The sequence below is a fragment of the Patagioenas fasciata genome, chromosome 3 (assembly GCF_037038585.1).
Source record: "Patagioenas fasciata isolate bPatFas1 chromosome 3, bPatFas1.hap1, whole genome shotgun sequence".
In the NCBI taxonomy this organism is placed as follows: domain Eukaryota; kingdom Metazoa; phylum Chordata; class Aves; order Columbiformes; family Columbidae; genus Patagioenas; species Patagioenas fasciata.
In genome coordinates this window covers 102708792-102731868 of record NC_092522.1, presented here as the reverse complement: position 1 = coordinate 102731868, position 23077 = coordinate 102708792, and the positions used below count along the sequence as shown (strand labels likewise).

At 34.7% G+C, this 23077-nt stretch overlaps 1 protein-coding gene across 2 annotated transcripts in view; it reads right to left on the bottom strand.

Annotated features, from left to right (window-relative positions):
- The window catches only part of CSMD1 (CUB and Sushi multiple domains 1), a 1060719-nt gene that overhangs the window by 108723 nt on the left and 928919 nt on the right, over positions 1 to 23077 (bottom strand). For both annotated transcript variants that reach the window (XM_065834358.2, XM_071807004.1), the window contains exons 39-42: positions 20171 to 20240; positions 15824 to 15940; positions 12340 to 12549; positions 4987 to 5175 (exon numbers count right to left, since the gene is read on the bottom strand). In XM_065834358.2, the coding sequence (XP_065690430.2) occupies positions 4987 to 5175; positions 12340 to 12549; positions 15824 to 15940; positions 20171 to 20240 (586 nt within the window). The remainder of the gene's footprint in view (positions 1 to 4986; positions 5176 to 12339; positions 12550 to 15823; positions 15941 to 20170; positions 20241 to 23077) is intronic.

Sequence of the window (23077 nt, the reverse complement as noted above, 5' to 3'; positions counted from 1 at the left end):
GAAAAGGAAAAAGGAAAAATTAAAAAAAAAAGAAAAAAGGAGGAAAAAAAGGAAAAAGCAAAAGGGCAAAAAGGGAAAAGGGAAAAAGAAAAGAGGAAGAAGGACTGAGAAATGCAGAGGGATGTCACATTTCCCTTATGGTTTAAAGCTGCTACACCATCGGGGTAAAAGGATCATCTGTCTAGTTGACAAGTAACCATTTTTGTAGGAAATCTTTTAACAATCACTGGATTTATAGGACAGGTTAAGGAGGCTTTAATCACTTCATTTTCTTCATCCATGTAAGTACTAGCTAGTATGATGCATTTAGCACACAATCCCATCTTAGAACAGATTGGCATTTGCTCCTGAACTACAAACCTCTAGTGCCTAACAAAGGTAACGAGCTAAGGAAAATGAATGATTGGTACTATCTGTCTGATACCTGGTTGCACGTACAGCCCATGGGCAGCTGACAATTTCTATCAGCTCTGATGGTTCTGTGATGAAAATGTGACTTGAGCCCATTTTTTACCGTTCTCAATCGCCTACATGCATGCCACTCTCAGATTGCCTGGTTTTAGAAATCTAGCCTATTCTCTCCATAATAGTCTCTGTTTACAGCTGAAAAACTGCTTTGACAAGTATGCTTACTACATTGAAATACGCTTCCTGACACTAATACAGTGACAAGTGGAAAATCCCTTAACTATTCTATTTTAGATATAGGATTTTTCTGATCAAGTTTTTTACTTAAACATATATTGAGTTTATTATATTTTTGACAGATTTATTAATGTTGTCAATGATTGCATACATTTTTATTTTGCCTCCATTATTCTCTAATACTCTACAAAGAATACAAATTGATTGTATCTCAGTGAAGATAGTCTAATTCCCCTCATATAATTGTTAACTATGACAGATCAATACATTGTCTCAGAAAAAAAAAGGAAAAGAAAAAAAAAGAAAAAAAAGTCACAGATAACAAAAGTCTAATAGAATAAGCAATACACTCAGCTGACACTGGGCTTTCTCCAAAGATCCTGAAAAATCACAGGACACAGAAAATTGAACAGAAATAACAGGCTATATTTCACACAAGACAAAAATAGCTTTAGTTTGGATTAACAAATCACTCTAAGTGAATGAAGTTGTTATATTGCACTTTGTGTCATAGGTATGAAAAAACATGCTCTTTGAAATGGAAAAGCATATAACCAAGTCTTCTAAACTTTCAAATGTCAACAGTAGAACACATGCAGATTTACAAATGCATGAATACCATACTACGTTCTCCCATGCCCACTCATACCTAATTCTAGACACAGCATTGTGCACGGAAGGACAGTAAACATTTTGAAAGATCCACCCAAAGTTGCTGAACCTAGTTAGTCATTTATTGACAGCTACATATGTTATGCAAAAACAGCTATGGTATCTCATTAGTACAACCTGATTACATGGGAGTGAAGTCTTACAGCATGAATATGTGACAAGTTTGACTATGATCTTGTGAGCAGAAATTAATTTTCTCTCATATACAGATTAAGCTCTTAAATGTATCTCAAATCACCAGCTACACAATGGAAAATATGAATGAGAATGGAGATAGCCTCCAAAAACATGCATATCTTCGTCATGCTCAGACAGTCCTCCAGTGCCAGGTTACAGCTTTGAACCTGTATTCTGCTCCTCTATTGTCCATTCAACATGTCTATACTAGAATCTGGTTCATAATTATTTAACCCCTTTGTTGCATGAATTTCCACAACTGTTGATGGTATATATATACCTAGCCCTTCTTGGTATAACTGTTTGCCTTAGAGAAGTAGGGATGTTGACTTCAAGTACCACAATCTAGAATAAAGCAGCAGAAATCTATGTGGGGATGACAATAACTTGAAAAAAAACTTGTGAGTATTAGGGAGGACTACATGGTGAAGAGAAGCTCACATTGTGAAAGTTCATATAAACTGATCTACCTCAAGGACAACAATGCCAGTTATGAACTTGGGGATGCCCATCTTCAAACTCATGAGACAGCAAGTTTATTCATGTTATCCTTTCATCACAGAGCACAAAAACAACAAATCTGTCTTCCGAATGGGAATAAAACTGTGTAGAGTCAAGGCTTGGTTTACTAGCTTAAGATTGACATCTGAATGTCCTAAAGGGTGCTAGACAGCCATACACCACAGACCTCAGATGACTCAGGGTAAGAATCTAGAAAAAAAGACTTAAGGTTCTAGACATAGTGCTCTAGGTGACAAACAATAGTTTTATAATTATAGCAAAAAATTGCCCATGAAATCTCAGAAAGTTTTGAATTTTTAAGATTTAGTATTAAAAATATTTAAGACATTTTTTTTTTAGCAGACAACTTTCCTTCAAAGCTTAACTAGTGAGTCAATACAGACAACAGGTCACTGCAGATATATTGCCATAAAACTGCTGTGGAAGAAAACAAAATCAGGCTAAGGTGCCTGACTCAAAAAAAAAAGCTTAATTTAGGATTAGAAAGGAAAAAAGAAAGGAGGAAAGGAAGAAAGGAAGAAAGGAAGAAAGGAAGAAAGGAAGAAAGGAAGAGGTGTATGATCTGGAAAAAAAAGAAAGTGTTGAATTTTGAAATTAGGGGTTTCTAAAGGATTCTAAAAGCACTTAGTGTTAAAGATTCTGCTTGGCAGTGTCTGAACATAAATTTCACAGGCTTTGGAAAGGTCCTACTGAAGTGTTAATGCTGAAGTGCTGTAATGTACCTAGCAAAGACACTTTCGGTAGCTTCTTCTGCTGCTTTCACTGAGGAAAAGAAATTAATTTATCCGAATGTTCCAAGATGAGAGATATCCCACACAGCTTTTTTTTTTTTTTTTTAATTAGGAAAAGGTGAAGCAGCTTATTAAACATGAAGGAAAACTTTTATGATGTAAAAAAATAGAGAGCTTTATTATGGGCCAGGATAATGAAACAGAATGACTTGTGATATTCATTCCGTTTCTTAACCAGTGAGGAGAGAAGAAGATTATTTCTCAAAGGTGAATGACACAATGGTTACTTTTCTTATCTATCCTTTCATTTTAACTTTAATTTATACATCTTATTCTTCTAATTTCTGTTTTACCACTACAAAAAGGATCCCCAAAATATGTAAAAGATCAATGTTTTAAGTTAAATTCTCCCATGTTTATCTTGTTAAGATATCAGTAGGACTACCCCAAATGCCAAAAGTTTAATAACAAAAAAAAAAAAATTAATAAAAAAGAATGAGATAAAGCTAGAAAAATCTCTAATACTAAAACCACAACAGTAGTCAATGAACTACTAGAAAATACATTGAATTTGAAAACAATTTTCAAAGAGAACAGATTATGATTTGTATAGAAATCAAATAATCTAGATATGGAAAACAATGTGTTTTCCCACTGATAAACATTTCAAATTGCACCTCAGAAATTAATGTTTGCAAAAATTCATTTTAATTAGTAAAATAAAACGATATAGGGACAATACGGATTTGGAATCTGCAATGCCTAGGAGTGCAAAGAATGTATGTCAACCTTAAAGGGAAGAGGGAAGAAAACATATATTCTCTGATCTTTTTAAGTCCTTCAAAGTGCTTTCCTTCTCTATTTTCATGCAAGATAAGGCACATTGTAGCTAACCAGCAGAAGATATCATACTGAGTTTTAAAAACCTGTATCACCAGCCTGCAAGATTTAGGAGGACAAAATACACTAAGATTATTATTTAGTAGAGGAATTCATATTCATATCTGTTATATAAAGACAGAAGTTATTTTATCAAGTAATTATTCCATATCTTCCATATGCTCTTCAGTTGTTTTTTCCCCACATATTTTAAAATTGGCATCATTATTTCGGGACAAGATAGTCCCTATGCTTACTTGATATTCTGCTTGCAACTCTAACTGTTTTTTTCACCCTAACATTGTATTGTATATGGAACATATATTAATAAAATTCTGTCATCATCCTTTACACTTTTATATCACTCTTCAAAGGATATTGTAAAAATTTACTGTATGTTTAACGTGAGGAAAATATTTCATATTTGTTTATAGTGCAGTTTTATCATGGATAGCCATGTATTTTCTTTCAAAGTATTTTCTTTCAAAACATTGATAAAGTTGAAACCCTAACCCAATCTCCTTTAACTACAAATATCTTCTTTAAATAGTCCTTCTTCATATTTGATTTTTTTTTTTCTTAGAGCTCAAAATTAAAAACTTATTAATTCACATAATACATAGAAAAATATTTTGTGAAGTGCTTTAATTTTTAATTACAAAGCTACACAGAGCTACAGATCACAATCAATGTCAGGTCTTATATACCTGTAATAGGACTTGTAAAACATTTAAGTGTAAACTTGAAATCTCAAATCCACCATTCATTTGCCATATAATTCAAGAGGCACTTAAAGACAGCACCCTTGAGAATAAAAGCACATAACTAAAGTAATTATGCATCACTTCAGCTCTACACAAAGACTACCCAGATTTATTATAACATTGATATGGGACTTTGTTAAAGCCTCCAAAGATTAAAAGGAATATCAGAATTTTTCTTCTGTACTTGTATTTTTTAGATGAAAGTCCAAGCATAAACTTTGCAATGGAAAATTTTATGTGTTACATTGTACACTGCCTCCCTTGCCCCCAAATCAGAAAAAAAAAAAAAAAAAAAAAGGAAAAAAAATAAATTGCAAAAAGCTTAAGATAATTTCTGGCAGTATCATGAGTTCTCATAATCACTACAATGGACAGATATCAATAGGAACAATAAATCACTGTTAATCAATGTAATTCTTAAAATATTTATTATTTATAAAAACACATACTATTCTGACTACAGTTGTTTATATTACACATTAGGATAGAGGTGCAGCTCTCGACCAAATGATACATTACCTACATGCACACAAGCAAGTAAACAAAAATCAGAAAGTATTGTGAGTTCTGAAGCAAAGGTGCTACCAGAAATTTACCTTCACATCTGGGGAAATGATAGTTCCAGTTCCTGTTGATTCCGTGTTGGCATGTGAGAACAGGCTGACCCCTCAAAACATATCCAGGATAGCATTCAAATGATACTGACTGACCCACACTATAATCTGAGTTGACTATATATCCATTCAAAAAAGGAGGAGGATCAGGGCAGTTCTGTAACTCATAAGCTGGAAGAGAATAGAAGTACTTTTTATTGCTTAGTCAGCTCTCAACACAGGATGTAAACAACAATATAAATTCTGTAATACATTCCATTCTGTAATACATTACACAATAGGAAATACTGGACTGTCAAACTTCAGTAATAGAGTGATTAGCATGTAACAAGAAATATATCAACCATTTGGACCATCTAGATCCTGATAAATGAATGAAAAAATTAGCTTCAGAGACAAGGCAGAGGAAAGATCAAAATCTGGAACAGAATGAATTACTACCTACATCAGGAATTTAAAGAGGAAAATTAAGAAACTTTTGGTGCAGTGCATGTAGATGGAATATTGTTTTAGTAGTTCACATTTAATCTTCAGATTTGAATATTATAGAAATTACATCTTTATTTTTAAATAAATTTCCAGACTAAGTCTGGAAGTAATGGCATTATAACAGCATAACTTTTTTTTTTTTAAAACATGATACATGGAATTAATTTATTTGATAAATAAGATGGATATACTCAGTGAGTATGTCACTAAGTGACATAATTTTATGAGTACGTCAAGCATTTTCATAAACTCTATTTATGCTCTGTTTAATTTAATATGTTAAGTCTGAAATTTAAAAACAAAAATTTGCTCTGAATGCAGCAACATTGAATCTAAAAGCTGCTCACAGTAATATTAATAATTTAATTGACCAAATTTAATAGATGACTGAAGATTAAACCTTATCACAAAAATTTTCAAATAACTTTTTCCTATCCCAATATATAAGAAAAAATTCAATTCATTCCAAGTAAGTAATAGTAAAATTATTTATGAAATTAAATTTGTCCACAATGCCTAAAAGTAAAGTATATTTATTAAAAATGCATATCTATTGAATGAACATGTTCACAGTTCAATTTCCCAAATTTGAAAACACTATTTTAAAATGAATATGCAAGTATACTCATACAATTAATGGTGGCATAAGAACTTGAGACTTTTTTTCTGATAACATTCATATATGTTTATAACGTTCTATGTGTCATCTGCTAGGAATGGATGCAACTGCAGCACAGCAAAATACGGAATTTTGCAGCACTATGAGCACTGTGAAGCAAACCAAACATGTCAAATTGAGGATAAGCATATCTATTACTACAATGGCTTATATTTATTTAACTAGCAATATTCCAGTTTGTTCATTACCTGCACCAATAAAATTGTGTAATGATTTTAACAATAAATTGGCACACAATTAATCACAATAATTGTTTAAATGTGTTTTCATATTTAAACCCTATAGGAAGTATTCTAGTAAGATACAGTAAAGTTGTGCATTCATTAAAATGTTATGAAATACAAGATTTCACAACCCATTTTTTAATAAACTATGCAAAATTTATCATCTAATGAAAAACACTGTAAAGAATTAGTGAAAGACTATAAAGTGACTATAAAGCCACAGAACATCAGAAAGATCTCGAAAAATTACAGAAGTCTACTAGGGAAAAAGTTTGTACTAGATACATCTCCACACAAAAGGAATAATTAATGATTCATCACATTTAATGTTATTTTTTATGTTTCAAAGACATCAAAATAGTATTTTATTAAACATATTTAATTCATACAAAATAGCAGGATGAAAATTCAGAGGGAGCTTTCATTATTAACATTTACTAAGATATAACAATAATAAAAATAAATAAAAATATTACGTATCATAATTCACAAACAACTTCACATTGATACCAAGTAACTGTTATTTAAGAAATAATTATTGAGAAAATGAATGCCCATCTTTCTCTGAGCCTTCCATTTACAGTTATGAAATACTTTTGTCAGAGGGTACGAAAGTTCAAATAAGAGCATTAACACCAGCACTTACACATACCATTAAGTCCAAGCTCTCCAAATACAGTAAAAGAGATGAAGAACATATTCTAGAACAAAGTATTTTGTTATTTTTTCAAAGCTAATCATCACAGTATGGACATGTCCATCCTAGAAGTCTATACTTACTATTACCAGTTAGACTACTTTAGCCATTTCAGCAAGATTAAGCTAAACATACAACTTAGGTGTCCTTAAGTAGTCCCTTAAAGTTAAGTTTGTACTTAATTTCTTCACTAAAGTACAGCTAATGTCATGAGTTTTTCAGTCATTGCTGATTACAGTCACGCTATGGAATAAACAGTTTTATTTTGAGAAAGTTTTATTCTTTTCCCTAATTCATTCAGTGGATTCAGAATCCAGTGATAGTAACATTACAAAACTGGGAGAGATGTACAGGTACCATAAATATTCTGAAACCTGCTAATAATTCAGATTCCTCTTCCACCAAATAACAAATAATTAAGAAAAGAAAATGAAGAGTTAATAATCAGAATTAATTGCTACTGGAAAGGAAATTAAAAAAGCTTTATTCTAGCTTAATTATGGTTCATTAAAATTTTGTGTTAAATCTAGTAATGGCTGATTAATTTTTAATGCTATTATTACCCTGCTATCATTATTCATATAGTACTACTACAGATAATATAATCAACATCTTTACACAAAATAGAGTACTAGAAAGATTATTTAAGAGTACAGGACATATTAAGACTACTACATTAAATTATATAAAAACCTACTTAGTGAAGTTATATTAAAACACAATAGAAGATTATTCTGGACGGTCAGAGGATCTCCTAGATTTATTCTACAAGGTGCAGCACTACCTTGCCCAATAGTTACAATGACAGTGTTTTGGAACAATGACAAGGAGTATTGGAATTTTTGAACTTTGTACAACCTTTTGTGGAGATGAATACGCATGAAAAATCTCCTTTTTTGGTTAATTTGTTGCAATTCAGTATTCATATGTTACATTTTAAATGCATTATAACATGATCTTCATATTAGTCTTAAAAATTCATTTCAGAAAAAATTTATCTCACTGATCTACATGAGAAGAAAACACAGGAACAACTCAGGTGAAAGAGGAAATCCTGAAAGAACATGAACATCTCTCTGTTCCCATTATTTGTACAACATCCCTTAAAGTCACTTGGATTGTTAATAGAAAATAATAAAGCCTAACTTCTAGCCTAAATTCTAGTTAGTGTTTATTCAGAGATGCACATGCTTTTCTCCTATTGCAAATAAGGTAAACAAAACACATACAGAAGCCGCTGTTTTTTTTCCAATATTTGTTTTAGTAAGAATAGAATCTCTACCTAAAGCAGATCACCATAAATTTGAAGGTCAGTCAGGACTGAAAGCATTTGCACATAAGCAGAGCATAGTTTAAAAAAAAAAGAAAAAAAAAGGAAAATTGAAATGTAAAGATACCCTGCATGTGATTTGTGGTTTAAAACCTATGGATGACTCATAAATTATTGGAGTAACTATAAGTCAGGTGATCCATCTGACTATGATATCATGATTAATAGGCCACTCAGGGTATATGTTTTATAGTTTTAATGAAAATACAAATTATATTCTTCTCTGCTCTTTTGATATATGCAACTACACCTGATTAAACAGAGCAATTCATTATTCAGTCATCAACATCAAATATTACCCACAAATCCTGATGTCACACTTCACAAAATAAAGCTTTTTTTTATCAGTGTCATGGCCAAAGACTTGTTTGGTGTTGAGCTTTAAAAAATATATATACCACTTCACAGGAGAAAAAACTCGAGTGAGAGCCTGAAATGAAGCACAATGTAAAGGAAATCTGAGAAAAATATTTAATTCCAACACTGGTAACAGTCAAATACTTGAATTTAAAATTATCTTGTCTTGACATTTGGCATTTATTTGTGCAATATATTTGCTATTCTAAAGATAAGAGTGTAAATCACAAAAGAAATATAATCAATCTTCTCCTCTCTTGTTTTTATGATTTAAATTTATTTTCCTTCTTAAATCAACACCAGGGTGACTTATTGCCTTTGCAAGTGACACATACATCTATAGTACTTCAACATGGAAATAATCACTTTACAGAAAAACTGTATTAGCAGAGAGTAGAGCATGCAAACACTCAAATGTTAGGAAAGCTCACAATTAAGGCTACTTAAAACCTTCATTACTTATTATACATTCCTCTACTATCATGCTGTGTATAACTACAGACTCAAGAACAAAATCCATTTTTCAGACTAGACTAGACTAGACCAGCATGGTTAGCATTGGTAGGGACCTTTAAAGATCATCTAGTTCCAACTCCCTGTCATGGTGTCATGGTTTAACCCGAGCTAGCAATACAACCACCATAGCCACTTACTCACCCCCCTTCTCATCCTCCAAAGAGGGAAGAGAATCAAAAGGGAAGGGAAAAACTTGGATTGAGACAAACACAATAAAATAACAAAATACTATACACTACTAGCAAATATATATATATATATATATATAAAAATAGAATATAAAATAAAAGATACTCAGTGCGATTCCTCCTGAACTCCATCCACACTGAGCAGCCAGTCCCAGGAAACAGCACCTGGTCACAACAGCCAGTCCCAGAGGGTGAAAAGAGGAAAAAGGCAGAAAGGCCCAGAGGTCTCTGCAAAATGGCAGGATGGCAAAAACCAATCTAAAGAAAGTTCTGAACAGAACTCCACCGGCTCCAACAAAGACAGTAAAGAAAATGAAGAAGCAAGAGACAGTGACCAGAAAATTCTGACCCTCCTTAAATATGAATCATGACACTAATGGGATGGAATACTCTTATTGATCAGTCTGGATGTCAGTCAAGCTCTGCCCCATCCATGTCCCTCTTCCTCAATGCCTCACACCTGTGGGCAGAGCACTCAAAATGCACTCTCAAAGCAGAGCAACTAAAAACATTAACTCTGTCCTGGGGTACTATCTCTTGTTCTCAAACTAAGTCCAAATTATGATCATGCTAGCTATGAAGAAGAAAGGTTTCTAACTGACTTTGAACACTTCCATGGATGGCACAGGCACAACTTTGCTGCATAACCTGTTCCACTGTTTCACCTCCCTCATCTTAAAATAATTCTTCCTTGTGTCTAATCTAAACCTACCCTCCCTCAGTTTAAAACTGTTGCCCCTTGTCTCATCACTAAAGGCGTTGGTAAAAAGTCTCTCTCCATCTTTCCTTCAACTCTTGAAAGGCCAGAATAAAGTCTACCTGGAACGTTCTCTTCTCGAGACTGAACAATCCCAACTCTCTCAGCCTTTCTTCATCGGAGAGGTGTTCCAGCCCTCTGATTATTTTTGTAGCCCTCCTTTGGATCCACTCTACCAGGTCCATATATTTCTTGTGCTGGTAGCACCAGAGCTGGACGCAGTACTCCAGATGTGGTGTCATGAAAGAGACTTCCTGGCCACACTAATAAAATTTATCTTAACTGCTTCGGATAGTTCAACAGGTAATCTGTATGAGCTTCCTTCTTGCCGCAGCTAAAACCAAATTCAGCAATTCAGTCCTGAACATAATGGATTACCTACCACTCCCTACGTAATGCAACTGCAAAGCTGAAGTGGTAACAAAACCTGAAATCATCAGAGGATAAACCAACAAGAAGCTGACCAGCAATGGTACTCAGAGCAGTGACTTCCCTAGGGTTCTGCTATGGAGACAAAGCTTTTTACTGCATTCAGAAATACACAGTACCTAAGTGATTCAGGTTATATATTTAAATCCTGTGCTGTGAGAATTCACAGGCTAGTGCACATGAAGCAGCACTAGCTTCTTGCAAGCATAGGTAGCAAATATTTTACTGTTCTCAGTGTGCACACACTTTTCTTCCTCCCCAAAATAATGTGCTCAGAAAACAATTCCAGACTATACTAAGTTTAAATCTTGTAAGGATTTTCCCGTCTTCAGAAAGTCAGTAGAAACAGCATGATTAATCTATAATTCATTATACAATACCCATATTCTTTGCTTTCCCCTGAGAGGAGTGGTCATCAAAAAGCCTTATCCTTCATAAAATGCTAATATATCTTGAAAACTTCATTTTTTATTACATGGAAGTTTGCTTGAATAAGCATGTCCATTAACAATATACCTTAAAATTATATGTTTTTAAATATTCAGTATAAATTTTTTTCTCACTAATTCTTTGCAAAATTTCATTTGTATGTGATACAGCTGCTTGCACTGCTACACACTCTAATTTTACATACAACCTTTACTTAGTCCTGGCAACTAAACAATGTTTTTAATATTGGCTCCCAAGTTTTCTTGCTTTTATTGTTCCTTTCCTCTTACCCTCATCCCACTAGGGGTAAGAGGGAAGTGAGTGAGCAGCTGTGTGGTGCTTACCTGCCCACTGGGATTAAGCCCCAACACATACATGTTTATCCAAACATCCAGGCATATATATGAAAACCCAAACAAGTCATTTAAATTAAAAGCCTAGAGTAAGGTGGCATGAATGATCCTCACTGAAGTTAGATGAGAATTCAAGCAGCCTACCCATTTTGTTAAACTGTTCAGATCCTTCAATGGGGCTCAACAGTTTTCGGTAAGACTATTTTAACATTTTAGAAATATGCATCAATTAATGATGTGTTATTGCCACTAATAGGGGAAAAAATGAGAAAAACAAAACAACAATAACAACAAAAACACAAACAAACAAACAAACCACAAACAATGAAGATGAAGAAAAGCCAACAGCAGAAGACCACAAAAAGTTCACATGTTCAAATGCCCAATATATATATTTGATAATACAGATACAGAATATGCGTTATCTGGAATTGTCTTCTACTGTTAATTTTCACATAAATCTAGACTAAAAAAAATATAACAAAATAATTGCAGAAATCTTCACCTGAATAATTAAAATAGCTCATACTATATTTTGAAATTCTCATTCATTACATTAAATACAACAAGATTATATACATTGGAAAATAAAACAGTGAATATTAACAGTATTGTCCAGTAACACTACACCGTAATGGGACAGGAAAGGGTATCAGCTATGTGACCTTTGACAAACGACATTACCTTGACTTCAGGCTTTTACACCATTAAAACAAATATTCCAATCCAACATAATTTCAGTTGTAGAAAAGTTCAGCCTATTGATTTAAACAATCTAGAGATTTAAAAATGCTATGTAGTACACGCCTAAAATATTTTTTTAAATTAAAAAAAAATTTGTTTTTTTATTTTTAACCATAAAGTTCATGCTGCAAGTTCCTACTTACCTTGGTATATCAACTTAAATCCTTGTCTGTTTTCTGAGTGATCGCTGTAAAAATGGACAAGAGTTTCATGAGTAGTACTTAGCAAGGGTGATGGGAGTTCCATTCCACTAAACTGGCCAATCATAGTGCTGGTGTGGTAAGGTCCATTCTGAATTTCAAGAAAATCATGATTTGCTTCAGTAGAAAAATTCAGAAACTGAATGTGTGCACCTGCATCACCGAGAAATAAAGAAAAATTTAAAATAGAATTTGTATAAGTTGTGTTGCTTAATACTACAACATGCTAATACCGAAAAAAAAAAAACAAACAAAACCCTCAATAATTTTTATAGGCACAATATTTATATTTTAGTCACCATTCAAGGTATGATGCTTAAACTAAGGAAACAGTCACTAAGTATTTTGAGAGTTGGAGCTTCTAATTTTTTGGTCCCCAATCAATATTGTAACAATGCATCAAGGTACCAATGAAACAAAGTCACGAAGTCAACAACAAAATATTTGTCAGGTTCCTAAATCAGTCAACAGAAACACTCAAGGGAGGGGCATGTCACAAATAGTTCCAGCTATTTACTCTACCTGACCCAAGTAACCTATATATGCCTCCTCTTCTCTGCAGCTTCAGCCAGTGAGTCTTTAGAGCCATTCTGCTCTGTATGCAGCACTACAAGATGCACTGAACTCCAGGTTGGTGACAGGTACTTAATCAGGATCATTTACCACAAACCCTCGCTGGTGGATGAACCAGGACTTTCCCGCGAAATGAAAGGGAGAGAGACAACTCCCAAAATGTTGAGCAGTTGGAAGTATAATATAAGCACAATATCATGAGAAGAGCTGTTTTTAAGTTCTTGCACTTCTTCATGAGGACTAAAGACTTGAAATTCAGGCTTCGCAAACTATATGTATATATAATACCAAAAGAAGAATGGGGGATGAACCCCCAGTTCAAAAGGCAAGTCATACCAAGTAACTTGCAACCACACAGCTTGGGCCTAATCTTGCTCTGTTAGACTATGTAGAACTAGCTGGAATGGAATAAAACAGAATTACAGAATGATACAACACAGTAATGTGAAATATACAATGCCTTAACTCTTTGCCTGACATTCTTAAATAGCAGTGGAGACATTCTTCATTCCAGGAGAGTACCTTATAGGTCAATCGCCAGGGTAAGTAATTCATTCAGTTTTGCTTTATAGTTCCTTTCTTTGCATCTGTGGTTTGATATCCAATTATTTGTATAAAAGTACTTTTTTATTTTGCTATAGGAGAAACCAAGAAAATTACCAAATAAACTGATTGTTATTGAGGACTCATAAGAATATAGGTTATTTAGCTCTAGTACCTTCTTTGACCTATGCAGAGTGAAAGATATGAAAAACAAGTGTTTCAGCAGCTGAATACAAAAACTTGTTATAATGCTGTCAATGGAGAGATGCATACAGAACATCAAAGTCTCAATATGAGCCATCTCTTGTATAGTATCTGATACAGTTAGTCTGACTTGAGTAAAGTCACTAATTTTACAATGTTCTCGGGGTTTAAGATGAGGTAGGACACCAAACGGCTCTGAAAAATCTTCAGTATTCAAGCGATTCCTACCAGAGACTGGATGTCATACTTTGGGACATGTTTAGTTCCCACAATCTTACTGTTGGACTTTGCTTAAGGACACCTTAATAATATAATGGGTTTCATTCAGTTACAAGTTTGAATAAATAGATGGGAATAAAGGAATACTTATTGAGAGATGAAGTCACTATCAGATTAGTTATTTCAGTGGAATTTGACCATGTTCATGAGTGTCCTTTGGATCAATTTTTGTGCACAGTGCTAAACTCTAACTCAATCAGTAGCACATTAAAATCCTTTAAAAAAATAATCCTGAAGTATTTTTCAAGTTTGGATTTCTTTTTTCTATGTTTCACTGATTTCATATATTTATTTTGGGACAATAGAATGAATGTAGAAAAACAACTCTTAGGTAGACAAATTTATACTTGTAACTAAAATAGTATCCAAGATTTTGTAATGGAAGTTCTCTGTGAAATACCACATCAATCACAATGTTTAAACCTGCTATAAAGATATTATCTGTGGATTATGTGATGCAGAATTTGGTAAAAAGATCCATGTCGCAACTTAATGGTAAAAAATGTACTCTTCCAGTACTTTTGAAAGCAATGATAGATCAATGCTATTAATACCCTGTACCTGTTAAATCCTTTGCCAAGTAAAATAACGATCTTTTCTATTTATAGGATTACCACTATCGGAGACTTTCTGAGAAGTGAGAACGATAATAAAAGGATACAAGTGTCTTGTTTAATTAAACCACAGAACATTGTCTACATGGAAAGGTTTAAAGAAAAAGAGCAAGTCTGAGAAATATGAAGGACTGGTTTCAAAAGGCAGTGTTTTAGTAGCCTAATTAGGATGACATCACTACAGAACAATTGCTTACCAGTTGTATTTTCTGCAAATATAGCTTTAGAATGCCAAAATTAGCCAAGGATGTCCTGTCTATGGTGATCCTAAGGCTATAAGGATATCTAAGGCTACTAAGGCTACTGATAACTATGATGAATCAGTTTTACCAAGTACATAATGCTAAGGGGTACTGGTCTAAATGGTAGCACAGTATTTCTACAAATTCACTTAGTATAATACACTTTATGTAAGTAGTATACCTTACTACAGAAATCCAACCTATGAATGCAATGGAAAGTACAGAAAATAAATTCATTTCCAGAGATGAGTATAGTGAATTTAATAATAAGCTTTTAAAATTAATTTTCTTATTTAAGCACTATCACTGAATTCACAATATGGGGCATAATGTTTCACACCAAGAAAAGTTATTCCTCTTTTACTTGTGACAATGATAGAAGATTGTGTCTTATACATGCACTTATAGAGCTCTTATTAACCATGATTACCTTCTCTATCTAATTATTATATATTTGTGAAAATATTTTCTATATGACAATAGATTTAATGCAAACCTAGAAAGTTTCTAAGTTGGCAACTGTTAACTGGCATGTGGAATATAGTTTTTAGATGTTTTTAATCAAACTCATAATGCTGGAAATAAAATTTTGTCCATTTTCATAGAACATAAAAAAAACCTGCTAAAAACTCACTTGGGAGACAATGGAAGGACATTAAACAGAAGACCAACAATTAATTTAGAAGTTAAATTATCTATTTCATCTGACATATCTTCATGCAGCAGATTTCATTTGCTCTGAAATCAGTTTCCAAGACAGGCTAAGTTTTGCAAATAACAAGTTGCTTTGACAAAGGTATCTTTTAAACTGTCAACCATTTTCAAATGAAAAGATAGTGTATAATTATATAAGGGGTTCACAATAAATTCACTGAATAAAATCTATTTCATATCGGAAAATAGAATATTCTTATATATATATTAATATCTGATTATTACAAATAATTGCTCTTCAAATGTAAGTTTACTTACCATATCCAATAGGCAATAAAATTTTCCATGTACAGTCTAAGTTGCTAGGGTAATTTCCAGGAAAACCAGGGCTCAGGATCACACCACCCATGTTTGTCAGTGTTCCACCACATTTAGCTTTTAAAAATATAAAGAAAGTCACTGTATCTTTTAATAGTGTTATTTCATAATAATTAAGAATTTTATCCTCATGACGCAGAAGCAGTGAAATTTATCACAGTCAAAACATTCCCCATGAAGCAGGAAAAAAAAAAAAAAAAAGGACAAAATGTTTACTTAATGCAATATGTTAAATACTATTTTACTACAAATGTGTAGTTGCACATATAAACTGGGTAACCCATTGTCTTAGCTTGCCAATTACAGTTAAAATTGTCTGGTACTATGCTGAGATACGTTTCATAATAAGAGGAACAAATTTAGAATCTAATTGAATTATGGCACCGATCCATGATTCAGTTGCAGGTGTGCTAGTTAATATAGCTAAATACACACTTGAATTTAAAAACAATCAAACAAAAATAAACCCACCACAGTTATTTTTTAATTCAGGAAGAGGACAGACTATTTGCATAACAGAATAATTCTTTGCTTACTATCTATATGCTATTCTTCAGCAAATTAATGTGTTTGGAGACTGAAAAGCCATTTGCATCATTTAGGATGACATAAAGCTAAACTACAAATACGTGAAGCAATTTGTGAAGAAGTGCCTGAATTTACACCTTCACTAGGACAATACTATGAAGGAAGAGTAATTTCAAGATATTAAATAAAAGTCTTGTAATTTTTATTTATTAATTGAGGAATCACTAATGCCTATGAATCATCATGTCATGTGTTACACCAACATATGATCTGGTAACAGAATTGTGATACTGTGAGGTGTGATAATTGTACTGAAAAAAATGCAAATAATCTAGTGGTTAGATGACACAAGAAATTGAATCAAAATAGGACAAGCTCCACCAAAAAGGTGAGAAATAAGTCTTAAACTTCTCAAATATCTCTACCTTTCTGCAATGTTAAACACATTATTTAGTGAAAAGAACAGATTTTGGTCTGGATTTCTAGAAAAATTAATATTTTAAAGCTTGGAGTTGGGGCAGGGGTGTGAGTTTGTGTCATTTTTAAGGCTTTGTTTGTTTTCCTGGGAGTATTTTGGCTTCTAGGACAACAATATTTCATGAGCTAAAGGAAAAAACAAAACAAAACAAAACAAAAACAAAAAACACAAACAAACAAAACAAAACAAAACAACAAAACAACAAACAAACAAAAAAACAACAAAAAACCCAAACAATGAGCATGTTGCTTGCAGATAGCAGCTATATTTAATATACAAGGTGATAAATAAGATTAGCACAAAAAGTCCCCACCCAAACCCCAAAATACACCTTCCTGAATAAATTTTTCATTTCTGAAATTTATTTGAAGAGAGTGCACTGCTTTCATGTTAATCAGAAGTGACTGCTTCTGTTGAAGTTGACAATAGAAAATAATATATAGACTCAACTTGACAAGGAATATTTAAAACCATTTCATGTTAATATTGCTAGAGATCATCCCAACCTTTTAAATTCCTCATAGATATGAAGCTAAAAGGAATAGCTTTTGCTGACTAAATATTAAAGTTAAAAGCATTCACTGAAGAATGGATTTTGAAGCTGAAGTGACAAAATGATGTGATAGAGCTATGCTTCTCTCCTTCCATTTCTGTTTTTCCTTGAAATTAGCATGTCAGAAGACACCAGAATCTTGACTCAAACTTTCACAGTATCACAGTATGTTTGGGATTGGAAGGGACCTCGAAGGATCATCTAGTCCAATCCCCCTGCTGGAGCAGGAACGTGAAGTCGCACAGGAATGTGTCCAGGCGGGGTTTGAATGTCTCCAGGGAAGGAGCCTCCACAACCTCCCTGGGCAGCCTGTTCCAGTGCTCTGTCACCCTCACTGAGAAGTTTTTTCTCAAATTTAAGTGGAACCTCTTGTGTTCCAGCTTGATCCCATTACTCCTTGTCCTATCATTGTTTGCCACTGAGAAGAGCCTGGCTCCATCCTCATGGCACTCACCCTTTATATATTTGTAAACATTAATAAGGTCACCCCTCAGTCTCCTCCAAACTAAAGAGACCCAGCTCCCTCAGCCTTTCATCATAAGGCAGGTGCTCCACTCCCTTAATCATCTTTGTTGCCCTATGCTGGACCCTCTCCAGCAGTTCCCTGTCCTTCTTGAACTGAGGGGCCCAGAACTGGACACAATATTCCAGATGGGGTCTCACCAGGGCGGAGTAGAGGGGAAGGAGGACCTCTCAATCTACTGACAACCTCCCTTGTAATACACCCGGGGATGCCATTGGCCTTCCTGGCCACAAGGGCACAGTGCTAGCTCATGGTCATCCTGTTGTCCACCAGGACCCCCAGGTTCCTTTCCCCTACACTGCTCTCTAATATGTAATTTCCCAATCTATACTGGAACCTGGGGTTGTTCCTGCCCAGATGCAGGACTCTACACTTTCCCTTGTTAAATTTCATCAGGTTATTCCCCGCCCAACATTCCAGCCTGTCCAGGTCCCGCTGGATGGCAGCACAGCCTTCTGGCGTGTCAGCCACTCCTCCCAGCTTAGTGTCATCAGCAAACTTGCTGATAGTACGCTCAATTTCCTCGTCCAAATCGTTGATGAATATATTGAATAATATTGGCCCCAGTACTGACCCCTGAGGCACTCCACTAGATACTGGCCTCATACGAGACTCCGCACCATTGACCACCACTCTCTGGCTTCTCTCTTTAAGCCAGTTTGCAACCCACCTCACTACTCTATTGTCTAGACCACATCTCCTCAATTTAGCTGTGAGGATGCTGTGAGAGACTGTGTCAAAGGCTTTACTGAAGTCAAGGTAGACCACATCCACCGCTCTGCCATCATCCATCCACCTTGTTACATTCTCATAAAAGGCAATGAGGTTGGTCAAGCATGACTTACCCTTGGTAAAGCTATGCTGACTGCCCCTAATGACCCTGTTATCCCTGATATGCCTTGAGATGACACCAAGGATAAGCTGTTCCATTACTTTCCCAGGGACAGAGGTGATGCTGACTGGTCTATAATTACCCGGGTCCTCCTTCTTGCCCTTTTTGAAGACTGGAGTGACATTTGCTTTCCTCCAATCCTCGGGCACCCTTCCCGTTTCCCAAGACTTGGCAAAAATGATGGAGAGCGGTCCAGCAATGACTTCAGTCAGCTCCCTCAGCACCCACGGATGCATCCCATCTGGACCCATGGATTTATGGATGTCCAGACTATTTAATTGCCCCCTAACCCAGTCCTCATCGACTAAAGTAAACTCCTCCATTGACCTGGCTTCATCCGGGGTCTCAGGGTTACAGGGCTCCCCAGGACAGCCTCCAGCAGAGTAGACAGAGACAAAGAAGGCATTCAGCAATTCTGCCTTCTCCCTGTCTTCCGCCACCAGGGCACCCACCTCATTCATCAGTGGGCCTACATTGCCTCTGGTATTAGTTTTATCTGCTATGTATTTGAAAAAGTTCTTTTTGCTGTCCTTGACCCCTCTCGTCAGCTGTAATTCTAAGGAGGCCTTGGCTATCCTAGCTGCCTTCCTACATCCTCCAACAGCAGCCTTATATTCCTCCCAAGTGGCCCTCCCCTGCTTCCATGACCTGTAAACTCTCCTCTTCTGCTTGAGCATACCCAACAGATCCCTATTCAACCACACAGCAGAACAGGATTATTATCTACACAGTGAAAACTCAGATCTGTTGGTAAGGTTTTAGTGTATTTAAAAGGGAAATTCTTTTTAGCTCTACTTTTTAACTCAGCCTTGTTTAACGGCTTTCTCAGATGAAAAGAGCCAGCCTTTTCTGAATCCCTAAAACTCTTTTTCATTCCACCACCCCTGAAGGGTTGCCTTCAGAGCTGCTCTCCACTGCAGACAAACTGCCTGCTTCTTCGAGAAGTTTCTTTAGCTTTCTGTGTGACCTCCCTTTTTCATGAGAAGGTTCTCCAAGCTGAGCATGCTGCAAAGGGAATGTGTTAGATTTCCCTCATTCAGCCTGATTCAAAGTAGAGTATTCAGGACAAGCTAAACAATGGTTAACATCTAGGTTTCCTCCTTTGCCCACTCGCACAATATTTTTTTAAATAACATGTACACTACGTATAAGGAATTTTTTTTGTAATTTTTCCATATTTCATATATAGAAATTGAAACTCAAAAAAAGTTTTGAATGAAACAGAATTAAGTGAAGAAACAATAGGCATGACAAAGTCAGGAGTTTCTTTTAACTGATGTTCAGAATACACTGAAATAAATAAGTATCCATACCAATGCAGAGAGGAGATGGATAGTTCCAGCGCCGAACTGTTCCTGGCATACAAGAAATATGAGAACGACCCTGTTTGAAAAGGACAAAATATTTGATTACAGATACTCATTATGGGACTAATCAGTAAGACAGAGCTATAGAGGACCTCCTGGATCATTTTATCTGTGTATTTTCTTATATCAACCAATTGCATCATAACTACTTTTATGAATTTGTTGAACTCTATTTTCAAACATTTCAGGTTGTATGTTCTTATTTTTCTACAGAATAAATGCTCTAGAACACTCTTTCTTTGATAACTTGAAAACCTCTTCATATTTTTGAGTAAATATAAGGCTGGTTACAACAGAGGAGCAGCTGACTGCATGCCTTCATATGGTCAAATTGGTTCACTCCCTATTTCAATTCTAGAGTACTCATCCACAGCATAAGCATACTAGTTCGTTTTCAGGCTGCAACCTGGAGTGAACCAGCCATTGCTCTGAGTGAGTAGTACAGACCCAGAGAGGAATTTGTTCCATATCTGCTTGCAACAGATGGTATGGATGTGGACCAAACAAAGACAGTCATCCGCAGTTACCAGCAGGCCTTGAACTCTCACACGGCCTCACAACATGACCCACTGCATACATGCAACATCTTGGCAGACAGCTACAATAGTACAAGCACCCCTTTATTCAGCTGTCATGTTTAATTTACTTTGCCTGTTTTTACGAAACATCACAAGAACCAAGCAAAATCATGTGGTAGCTGGAAGTGACCTGCAAAACCTTTTTCCATATACTTCAGGGTGGTTGCCCAGGATCAACTGCAAAATGTTGACAGCTTTGCTTGCACTGGTAGTAGTTCAAGCTGAAAACTTAAAAGTATCACAAATGAAAGGGGTTTGTTTGTTTGTTTGCTTGTTTTTGTTTGTTGTTGTTTTTTTTTTTTTCAATTCTGTCCTCTGAGGAACTCAGGTTATGCATTCTGCTGTTGGAATGTGAAAGCTGAATAAACTGGAAGGAGTGAAAAAGTCTGATATCAAGATTAAGCCAACTCATAACAATTCAATAAAATATTTTTACAGCAACTTTTTATTCTAAAAGAAAAATGTGCATGCACTTATTGTATCATCTTACTTGCAAAATGGATAAGGTTTTGAATAATTTGCTCAATGCAATATTCCCTATTTTATTTTATTCTCTTTTCCTAGTATTCTAAGATTGCATATGAGTTGGGGCAAAGCCATAATTTAAGTACCACAGTCAGGAAAAAGAAGTAAAATGGCCTATAAAAGATCTTTTGAAAAATAAAATGAAATGATTCCTCTGGTTTCAAGCCTCTTCCCAACAAGAGCACACTCTGATTTCAGTCTTTTAAAGTACCCTCCTGGGTGGAGATACTTAATCCTACAGCTAGCAATTACCTTTCTTATGCATCTCCAGGTAGTAGTTTGAGCTCTATGACTTTTCTGGTAAGTTGCAATTATAAACTAATCCACACCTGATTGTTATTGCTAGCTGTGAATATGTTCTGTAAAGACTGAGGGTAAATTCACAGAGTGAAAAAAAAAAAAAAGAATTTGAAAAGTTATGCTGATCTATACTTATTGAATAGAAAACATACTGTGCTTCATATAACCTTATTTTCATTGCTATTTCTTTTTCATTTAAAGCCATTTTTACTTGTCCTGTCTGAGTAACATACTATACATTCATGTCTATGCAGTCCACAGAAATCCGCATTAATATTTTGAAAACTGAATTTGGGTATGGAAGGTCTTCTGTTTTACAGTTTAGAGAAGATCATGAAACTGTTTTTATATAAGTTAGGATTAAATTTATAGAAGTATGGAAACAGAGGTAAGAGGTACAGCTAAAGAACAATATGCTATGAAATTTTAAGAAAGTATTTCTTGATAGAATCCCTGGAAATATAAAAACAAAAATGTAGTTAATCATATTAATGGACTGCAGAAAAGACCTGCACACAGACAAAGGCCATTGTGTGGTTTTGTGATAGTGATATACACATTGGATTAAAGTTTAGCATTAACACAGATCAATTGCTTTTGCGCAGGTCTCTTCCTCACAAATACATTATTGTTTTATGCTAGCATTGTATTTATGAACTCACAGTTCTGATTTTTTTCCTAAGTAAAAATAGATCAAAAACATCAGTTGAGGGTTAACAATATGTGTCTTTAAAAGATTACCTATACTCATTCCAACTACTTCCAAAGTGTTCATATTCTGCTGTTATCACTCCAGTTTCAGCAGTACTACTTTAAGTAGGCACAGAAAATTTAGTGATGCTGTATCTTGAGGCTTTATCAATTTCTAATCCATGTCATAAAAATTAATTCATTGCCTTTTTTCATATGCAAAATTCAGACGTTTCATAGTTGAAAAAGTAGGGAGAGTGTGAAATATGATCAGCAATACAACTAGGAGTCACCACACTAAAGCTAAGAAGTTTAAAATTAGATACCCATGTTAACTTTTTGATATCCTAATCAGTGAAGAAAAATGGCACTTTCAGAGTAAGGTGCCTCTCGTAACACAAAATCTTACTATGAATCAGTCCTTGGAGGTGTGTGGCTGTTTATCTCTAGTGTCACAATGAGAGTTTAAACTGATGATTCAGATTAGATAGCTGCTTTTAGATGGAATAAATTGGATTAGATGCTATTCAGTCTCCAGAGGAAACAGTTAGTATAGGGTAAGTTTTTCACTTTTTCATATTGGACTACTGCTATAGGCCTACCCAACAATCAGATGTTTGCCTATATATATTTCAGTCTCAACAGCTCAGAAGTAGTGGTCTAGATCACAGCAATAAGGTGTTAAGCACCTATTGGCAATTATATGAACGGCAATTATATGAGAGCCCTACGAGCATCAACATCAGATCTCGATCCTCCC